A 10,224-nucleotide genomic window follows, 5' to 3' on the forward strand; every position below is an offset into this window, starting at 1 on the left:
TTTGTCACTTTGAGGCTGGTTTACTGTGATTCCCTCCAATCAGGCTGCACCAGTAAGTCCGAAAAGGCTCTACAGCTGGTCCAAAACGCCTCATATTGACAAGAACTAGTAGAAGAGACCATATCTCTCCCCTACTGGCTTCTGTGTATTGGCTCCATGTTAGACTCAGAATAGAATTAAAAATCCTCCTTCTAACATACAAACCCCTCTATAATCAGGCATCTTTAAATCTGACAGAGGTCTTAGTCCCTTATTATCCAGTTAGAACCCTTCGCTCCCTTTCTTCTCTTAGAGATTGTAGGAACATCTACAAGTAACCCTTCATCATAGGCACAAAGAGTTCTCACAGACACCCCTCTCTATGTTTCAGAGTAGACTTAAGACCTTCTTTTTTGATAAAGCTTAAAGTTAGGGCTGTCTTATAATGGGTTTCTTTCTCTTCCTCTCTGTCCTGCTGTACTCATACTTGTTACAAACTTGATTTCTTCTGTGGAGCCTTAGTGCTTCCCCACCTCTGAGATCCCAGTCTGATTTCACTTCTTGAGGAGGCTACAGCCCTAAAGAGGCTCAACCTGCCAACATTATTATCAGTATTAGTAGTAGTACTATTAGAATTTATATTAAATGGACTGGTAAATGGTAAATGGACTCAATTTTATATAGCGCTTTTCTACCTTAGCGGCACTCAAAGCGCTTTACAGTGTCATCTCATTCACCCATTCACACACACACTCACACACTGATGGTGGAGGCTACCATGCAAGGCGCCAACCTACTCATCAGGAGTAATTATGGGTTCAGTATCTTGCTCAAGGACACTTCGACATGGTCACAGGGGTCGAGGATCAAACCAGCAACCCTTTGGTTGCTAAACGGCCACTCTACCCCTGAGCCATGCCGCCCATATTAGTAATACTGTATTAGCATTGATATCAGCATTGTGTTTGTTCATACTTAAATGATCATATTATGCTAAAATTGATTGCTTAAGTAACCAGTAGATGTTGTTATTATTGGTAGCTAGTTGCTGTAATTATTTGTTGTGTGCCCCTCGTCCCTGTGTCTTCCTCTCCATGAGTCCACTATACAAATAAAATTGACATGACTTGATTTGACTTAAAAATGGCATACATTTTCCAGCCAACACTCATTTAATGGTATGTAGTAATTATTGATGTGTGTGTGTGTGTGTGTGTGTGTGTGTGTGTGTGTGTGTGTGTGTGTGTGTGTGTGTGTGTGTGTGTGTCTGTCTGTCTGTCTGTCTGCCTACAATACCTGCATGTCTCTGGATAGTGTAACATTGCTCATGTCAATGGGTCTGGGGCTGAAGCATGGAGCCCCTTCAAAAGACAGCTGAGGGGGAAAAAAATCAGCATTTCATGTGGAGTCCATTTTTCTCTGCATTTTGTGAATTAAAAATATGGACCACAAGACCTGGCCCAGGTCTGTGTGCATACCTGGCTGGCCTGTGATATTCGTCTGGACTTGTTATGGAGGCTGGCAGGGTCACCCTCTCTGATTCTGTTGATGCTCCAGCCCCATGAAAGCATAGTCTTCAGAGACTCTCTGACTGGCCAACAGTATGACTCCTTGTCCTGTAAGAACACAGTCCAATATACCAGCTGACAGTAAATCACTTATAAAAAGAAATAGGTCACCTAAAAACTACAATAAGGTATAACACTATTAACCTTTGAAGCACTATGGACCCACAAATATGCCCACAAAAACTGCATAATATTGGAATCTACTTCTTTGGAAATTTTGTGCTTTGTGTTATTTCTGTCAAATTATAACACCGTTACAATGAAAGAGTGAGCGAATGGATTAAGTGGCTCTTCTGTATATCGGACATTTTCCGTCATGGTGTTAGCCAGGATCTAATCTAGAATAAAAAAATAGAAGAGGTAAAAAAAAAAATGTAAATGATCATTTCTCCTGTGCATCAGCACAGCTTACTTAGACATGATAACAGTAACACTGTCACCATGAGAATATTCTGGTTTTACCTATTGATAGAATACCAAACCATGCCTATAGACTTGACAGTTGCCTTATTACTAATGTTGGGAAAATCTTTTTAGGGGAACCTGACCTCCAGCACACTGATAATATTAAATTAAATTAAATTAACCCATCATTTTGGCAGATACTGCAAGACATTTCTCTGTGAAGTCAGGGTAAACTTTATTGTCCATTCTACCATATACACAGCTGTCAGATATAATTCTCAAAAATCAAATAAATTAGCAAAATCGGAGCACTAAATTGGAATTCTGACAACATGAAGCTAGTTGGTATCCAAACTACCTTCTCAGACAGGCCTTTATATGGTTTCAGCAAATGGTGACTCTTGGAGATTTCACATATCTGTTCCCCATATGACCAGCCATTTGAAAACTGCAATATATAAATGGAGAGATATTTACAATTTAGATACCTTGATGAAGTTTTAAGTCTGTACTTGAAACAGTATAAAAGTTATACATTAACCACAAGTATTTTGTCTTTTAGCTTGGGAAATGTAACTCTCACATTCTTACCTTTTCTATACACCACTTCTCGTGCTTATGCTCTGCATATTTGGCAATGAAGCAGTCAAGTTTCTCTGGGATATTCACACTGAAAAAGACAAAATCAATCAAAAAGAACTCTGTGGATGCAAGAACCAGCTATGATGTCACAATTCTCTTCTAATTCTAATATCAACATTTTGTTTCGAAATTTTATTTCTGTATCTGTTTTGGTATAGACAGACAAGGCATGTCTTGGAAAATCTTACTGCTTACAAATTGACCTGTACCAAAATAAATTGTGTGTGCTAGCAATCTGTCTAAAACTGATATACTGGCCACTTGGATGCAGTGGAAACAAATTTCAAGGTCAACACTGACATGGACCTCTTTTTAGTTGATCTTGTCAGACAGCAGTGACTTACACATTCAACAATTTTATTGACTCTAAAGCTCTATTAAGCCAACAGCAACATCAGAGATGATCAGTGCAAGTCTGAAATTTATTTTGAAACATCCCATTTTAAAGCTAAAAGATGAAATGCATGAAATGTATACTTGGTTGTGTCTGCAGGCTGTGGTGTGAAGTTTCCTTCAGAGTCCATTGATGACTGTTTTTCCATCATCGCCATGTAGTTGGACTCCATGTAGTCTGGCGGAAGAGCTCCAGCCACAGCGCTGAGGCACGGCAATGCCAGCTTAAACAGCTCTTGATCATAGCGCTGGATCACAGACAAAGTGAAGAGAAGTTAGCAACTTTGATTTCCTGATTTGCTTTGCTGGGAAAATCATACAGCAGGCAAGGTTCAAGGTACCCAGACAGAAAAAAAAAATAAAAATACCAGAATAGCACAAGGCATGTAAAACCCACCCTTACTTAGGTCGCCCAAGATCAACCAAAATGTCAAAGCAGTATCAACACTATGCACTCACGACCTAGAGAGAGTATCTGCCAAAATATTGTCCCGTCCAGGAATATGGCAAATAAGATCCACCAAATTAGCTGCTGGTTGGAGCCACTAACATTATAAATAAAAACAAGGATTTAATCTGTATAAACAAGCAAGGGGGGTCTATGACAAAAACATCAAAATATTCTCTTGAAAATGAGGGACCAGTCCTATATAGCTGGCTTCATTCAACTCAGGTCTAGATGGTAGGGGAAGCATGTCTCAACTGCAAGTCCTTTAACAGTGGTTATTGCATTTTCCTTTCCATGGTAGTTTCCTGGTCAGAACCCAAGGCTTTCTTCCATCTACCAAATGATTGGAGAGCTTTGGTTGCTATGAAATTTTGACCTAAAGTTTGCAATTGATAACACTTACACTTCTCTGATAATATCTCAGGATGAAGGCCTTAGGCTGGATGCACGATGTCCATAGCCACAGTGTGGGACAACTGACTGTAAAGGAATTTTGTGTGATGAAGGAATCATCAGGCACAAGCTTGACAGTCAGAGATGGCTTACACTAGACACTTCACTGGACATCCATGACAGATGTACAAGATTTGCTATGAGATTAAGTTGATAGCGGGTAGAACAGTGACAAAAATCACGCACGCAAATGATACCTCGTGAGCTCAAATGAGACCCTCGTATGCGCAAATCAAACACCAGCCTGCACACGTTTTTGCGAGTGCTTTCAAAGCACTCAAGAGCAGAAAACATGCTTGAGCGCACACAGAATCAGATCGCTTGTGCACAGATTTTTAATAAAACTCGCAAAACTTTCTCCTGCTCACTGACAGGACGATACTCTGGTTGCGCTCAAGTTGGTTTCTTTAGTGGGCAGTTTTTGTCAGTAAAGTAGGGGGTTTTTGTCTGTAAGGTGGCGGACCTGGGGGCATGCCAATCACTATTTTATCCCCGACTGATTGACTGACTCCACCATTTGGACAGCATGCTTGAGCATTTGTGCAGAAAAAATATAAGCTATCGCCAATATTAATACATTACAGAATATCCAATAAACTAATTTTCATATCTGTTTGTAGATTTGTCATTTTGTTGCATTTTGACAATGTTATGACATATTGGTGACCTATAACTTCAGATTAAGATAACATGAAGTAGTAGTTATGATATGATAGGGTAGTTGTTATATTTTTTTTATTATTAAATGTATGTATGTGTTAGCTTCATGACATTTATTTAATAGGTTACTTTGCTGTAAGCTGAACCATCTAAGGTCACTCGCAACCCGCTGTGGGTGGTGCCCAAGTCAAGTCAATATGGTTGACCCATGCACAAAATTATTTCATAATAACCATTCTGAATTGTTTATGTCAAGGAGCGCTGCTGGAACATGTGCATAATTACTGTTTGAAGGAATAGGATGCCAAAATCTCTATCTGTCTGCTACTCCCTCAATGACACTTTTGTCAAACACTTGATTACCACTTCTGTGTCAAAACAAAAAAAACTTTTTATTTGAACTTTAGCCAAAACATTGGATCCTTCTTATCTAGTAAATGCCAGCTTCCTCCAAACTATACATCAGTCTGTAGTGCAGACCGCATTAAAAATTAGTTTTCTGTATACCCAAGCCTATAACGCTGATGACATTACTATGAGACGAATCTCCTGGTACCAGACATACGTGATGGATTATCAACAATGACAGCAACCTGTTTTTGTGGCAAGGTCTGTAAGAACCTGGGAGGCCTGAGGATCCACCAGACCAGGATGGATTGTACAAGGAAAAAGCAAGCTGAGCAACGCAAAGAGCCAGTGCCTAGTACTGACCCTGATGAGAAGGAGGAGGGGCAGGAACCGGAGTTACCCCACAGTGTCCAGAACCTCCAAGCTCAACATGCTGCACCCAGCAAACCATCTGAACAGTGGAATGGCTCAGGGCTAGAGTGGCCATCCAGCAACTGAAAGGTCGCTGGTTCGCTCCTCGACCCTGGTGACCATGTCGAAGTTTCCTTGAGCAAGATACTGAACCCATAATTGCTCCTAATGAGTAGCTTGATGCCTTGCATGGCAACCTTCACCATCAGTGTGTGTGTGTATGTGTGTGTGTGTGTGTGTGTGTGTGTGTGTGTGTGTGTGTGTGTGTGTGAATGGGTGAATGAGATGACAATGTAAAGCGCTTTGAGTGCCGCAAAGGTAGAAAAGCGCTATATAAAATTGAGTCCATTTACCATTTAACAGCACTGGGTCTTATGGCCTGCTGCAAACAACGAATCTGAATGGTGCCAGTTTGATGGAAATGTTGATGCTACCCTTGATGCAGCATGCAGAGGGGAAATTGATCAGCGACTGCAGCTGATGAGCACGCTGATCATCAGCATTGTTGCGGAGAGATTCCGCATCAAACAACCCAAGGCTCAAAACATCATCAAGCCAAACCGGCATGAGACCAAGATCTCCCAGCTCAGGAAAGAACTGAAGGCCCTAAAACAGCAGTTCAGGAGGGCAAGTGAGGAGGAAAGACCAGCCCTGTAAGAGCTCAGGGATATCCTGATGCAGAAGCTCATCTCTCTCCGAAATGCTGAGTGGCACAAGAGAAGAGACAGAGAGAGGGCTCGCAAGTACAACACCTTCATAGCGAATCCCTTCGGATTCAGTGGAACCCTTGTATGCTCAGAAGAGGAGATCAACCAGCACCTCAGTGACACATACAGCAACAGTAGGAGAGCTGAAAATCTGTCCCCCAGAAGAGGGCTACTCATACCACTAGAACCGTCCTTCCAGTTTAACATCAAAGAGCTCATGTTGGCAGAAGTCAGGGACACCATCTGAGCTGCACAGACCAGTGCCGCCTAAGGCCCGAGTGGAGTGCCATACAAAGTCTACAAGCACTCCTGGAGAGGCTGTGGAGACTCATCAGGGTTGTATGCTGGAGAGGGAAGGTAGCCAAGCAGTGGCGACATGCAGAGGGTGTCTGGATACCAAAGGAGGAGAATGCAAGTGGCATCACGCAGTTCCACACAATCTCCCTGCTCAACGTGGAAGGCAAGATCTTTTTCAAGATTCTCGCCAACAGGCTGACAGAGTACCTCCTGAGGAATTCCTACATTGATACCACAGTGCAGAAACGAGGAGTCCCAGGTTACCCTGCTGATCTGGGGGGCAAGACAAAACCAAGGGGACTTGGCCGTCCTTCGGCTTGACCTTGCCAATGCCATGGATCCATTCTACACAAGTTTGTGACAACAGCCATGATGACATATCATGTTCCAGAGAAGATTACTGAACTCATACGAGATCACCACAGCAGTTTCAGTCTGAGTTTCACCCCTGGGGCAACAGCATCTGCATGGCACCACCTGGAGAAGGGCATTGTCACTGGTTGCACCATATCAGTGGCACTGTCACCCTAGTGATGAACATGCTGGTCAAGTCAGCAGAAGTGGAATGCAGGGGTCCCAGGTCCAGTTCAGGCATTCGCCAATCTCCTTCATGGACGAACCGACGGTCACAACAACATCAGTGACAGGGTGCCGGTGGCTGATGGAGTCCCCATACCATCAGTGTCGCAGAAGCCTGTGAAGAGTCTGGGGAAGATCTTTGACAGCACCCTGAAGGACAAGGCAGCAGTGCAGTCAGCCCACGTGGAGCTTAAGACCTGGCTATCAGCAGTGGACAAGTAGGGCCTCCCGGGGAAGTTCAAGGCTTGGATATACCAGCATGCCATCCTGCCGAGACTCCTTTGGCCACTACTGTTCTATGAAGTCCCAGTAACCTTTGTGGAGGGCTTTGAACGTAACATCAGCCAGCACCTGCGCAGGTGGCTTGGCTTGCTGAAGAGCCTAAGCAGCATTGCCTTGTTGGGCACACCAACAAGCTACAGCTTCCCTTCACCTGCCTGACCAGGCAGAAGCAAGGCTGAGACATGGCCTTTTAGTAGGTGCTGTGGCAGTCGGACGACCTGGGCTGGGCACTCAAGACCATGCTATGACAAAGCCCAGGGACAAGAGAGACGGCAGATGGTGGAGGAGGAACGCAGGAGCAGGAAAGTGGCCTTGTGCCAGCAAGGAGCCAGGACTAATTGGGACCACGCATCTGCCCGGAAGATCACCTGGACAGAACTTTGGAATTCAGAACCAGCAATACTTAAGTTCCTGATCCAGTTGCTGTATGATGTCCTCCCAAGGCCATCCAATCTTCCTTGCTGGGGGCTAGCAGAAACACCAGAATGTCTGCTGTGCTAGGCACGGGGTTCCCTGGAGCACATCCTGAGTAGTTAAATGAGGCAGCTGAAGTTTCCAGAGCATATTGCAAAGACGTCATTGAGGCCAGACCTGGTCTTAGCATCCAACTCAACAAAGCAAGTTGTGCTGCTGGAACTTACAGTCCCCTGGGAAGACTGGATGGAGGAGGCCCATGAGCGGAAGCCAAAAGCCAAATATCTTGAGCTGATGATTGTGGCTGACTGATGGTGAGTGCTTAAATCATCAAACTACTAAGTAGGGTAATAGAATGACAACTTTTATATAACCAGCCAGTATGTTTACTACTCATCCTGCTAATTTCCCTCTTTCAAAAGGAGAGGCTTTCCATCTTCTAAGAGTTAAAAAGTTGAAAATTTAACTTGTGCCTGTTTAAGCTGGTGAAACCCTTTAAATGTTTGCATTGTAAAATCCTTTCGATTAATGATTTTAAGTTCAAACAAGGAAACATTTGAATGTACACATAGCTGGAGCAACCCACATCTTAAGTGTTATTGTACAGTAACACCCTCTTACATTCTCGCTATTTTGTTTGCTATGTAAATGGTAGGTTGTTCAGGTATCCACACAATACACAACAGTTACATAACATGTGGTGATTACAGAAAATTGTGTTTTATTAAATGTTATATGGTAAAATAAAAAAATAACTTGAAAAGACGGACCTATTCCACTTTCATCAAAAGGCAGAATTGCATTCGCAAAATGAAATCCACCCACAGGTAGGCTATCTACATACTTTCCTCAAGTTCAACAGATGAATGGTTTAACTCCCTTGAGTCATTACTTAATCAATCATTTTTGCTGGAAAAACAAGAAAACCAAAAATAGGACTCCAAACATGAGGAAAAAAATCTCACAGCAGTATTATCAAATGGCTACAGCAACCCCAACTCAATGATTCATGGCTAAACATAGAACAAACCCCTTGCCAAAATATCTTTGACTTAATCTTTCTCTTATTACTTATCCTCTTCACCCTTTATCTGCTTCCTCTCAGTCACATTATTAGGAAACACTCAATTAATTTTCACTGTTATGCTGACGACACACAGCTGTACTGTATCAATGCATCTTCATGAAATAAATCAGCTGACTAAACTGGAGGCTTGTCTAAAGGAGATAAAAAACTTGGATGACCCATAATTTCCTTTTATTAAACTCTGACAAAACTGAAGTCATTGTCCTGGGCCCAAAACATCTTAGAGACACCCTATCTAATGAGATACAGGTAGGTACCCTGGAAGGTATTACCTTGGCCCCCAGCACGACCGTAAGGAACCTCGGAGTACTTTTCGATCAGGATCTGTCATTTAATGCCATATTACGCAAATTTCTAGGACTGCTTACTTTCATTTACTAAACATTGCTAAGATCAGAAACATCCTGTCTCAAGAAGATGCAGAAAAGCTAGTCCATGCCTTTGTCACTTCCAGGCTGGATTACTGCAATTCCCTCCTATCAGGCTGCACCAGTAGGTCCCTAAAGACTCTCCAGCAGGTCCAAAATGCTGCTGCCCGCATGTTGATGAGAACTAGTGGAAGAGACCATGTCTCTCCTGTACTGGCATCTCTGCATTGGCTCCCTGTCAAATTTAGAATAGAATTCAAAATTCTCCTTCTAACATACAAAGTCCTCAGCAGTCAGGCTCCTTCATACCTGACAGAGCTCATTGTCCCCTATTATCCAGCTAGAATCCTTTGCTCCCAGGATACGGGGTTACTGGTGGTTCCTCAAGTTTCTTTCGGTCCGGGGATGCACACACCCTCGGTACCTTTAAGAGCAGACTTAAGACCTTCCTTTTTGATCAGGCTTATAGTTAGGGCTGCTTAGGCTGGCCCTTAAATATGCTGCTGGGGGGATCGCACTTGGGGTTCTCTCTACTATTCTCTGTCCTCCTATATGTGTCATACATAAATCATATTCATATGTATTACTAACTCATCTTCTTCTCCGGAGCCTTTGGGCTCCCCTCATCCCAGATCCCGAGTGCTGCTGGAGGAGGCTGCAGACCTGAAGAGGCTCAAGCTACCACCCATAGCTCCACCTGCTCACGTCCCCGTCTGTCCATCAGTCTCCTCCCTTTCCCTTTCTCTCTGTCCCACTCTTTCCTTCTGCATATCGGTCTTCCTCCATAACCTGTCTTTGTCTCTACCCCGCTCTCCTGCTCTCTTCCCCCCCAAAGCAGAAGCCCGTCCCCATTGAGCCTGGGTCTGCTCGACATTCCTGCCTGTTAAAACAAAGGTTTTCGTCGCTGCTGTTGCAGGATGTGCTTGCTCATGGAGAAATGTTTGGTGTAAATTCATTGAAGGAATGTGGTACTAGACCTCCTCTACTTGTAAAGTGTCATGAGATAACTTTTATTGTGATTTGGCGCTATAAAAATAAAATTGACTCGACTTGACTTGACTCTCCCAGTCATTTAAAGACAATCTCTTTCAAAACACAGTAATTTAAAACAAGTCTTACAGGCTGATGGAAAACTATCAAAATAACTAACGCTTTCCTTATATCCTGGGAACACACCAATTTG

The 10,224-nt window shown here is 43.2% G+C and overlaps 1 protein-coding gene and 1 pseudogene across 11 annotated transcripts in view; one reads left to right on the forward strand and one right to left on the reverse strand.

Moving 5' to 3' along the window:
- Positions 1 to 10,224, reverse strand: part of ryr2a (ryanodine receptor 2a (cardiac)) — a 330,466-nt gene that overhangs the window by 152,297 nt on the left and 167,945 nt on the right. For 10 of the 11 annotated variants that reach the window (XM_086195802.1, XM_086195797.1, XM_086195796.1 and 7 more), the window contains 5 exons: positions 3,072 to 3,235; positions 2,544 to 2,622; positions 2,311 to 2,400; positions 1,458 to 1,595; positions 1,276 to 1,353 (listed from right to left, as the gene is read on the reverse strand). In XM_086195802.1, coding sequence (XP_086051928.1) covers positions 1,276 to 1,353; positions 1,458 to 1,595; positions 2,311 to 2,400; positions 2,544 to 2,622; positions 3,072 to 3,235 — 549 coding nt within the window. The remainder of the gene's footprint in view (positions 1 to 1,275; positions 1,354 to 1,457; positions 1,596 to 2,310; positions 2,401 to 2,543; positions 2,623 to 3,071; positions 3,236 to 10,224) is intronic. The other variant, XM_086195799.1, reaches the window with a different exon arrangement.
- Positions 5,788 to 7,709, forward strand: LOC147239093 (uncharacterized; annotated as a pseudogene).

Source organism: Aulostomus chinensis, chromosome 23 (genome assembly GCF_037954235.1).
Source record: "Aulostomus chinensis isolate RoL2024-O1b breed Wild chromosome 23, RoL_Achi_v1.0, whole genome shotgun sequence".
Lineage (NCBI taxonomy): Eukaryota > Metazoa > Chordata > Actinopteri > Syngnathiformes > Aulostomidae > Aulostomus > Aulostomus chinensis.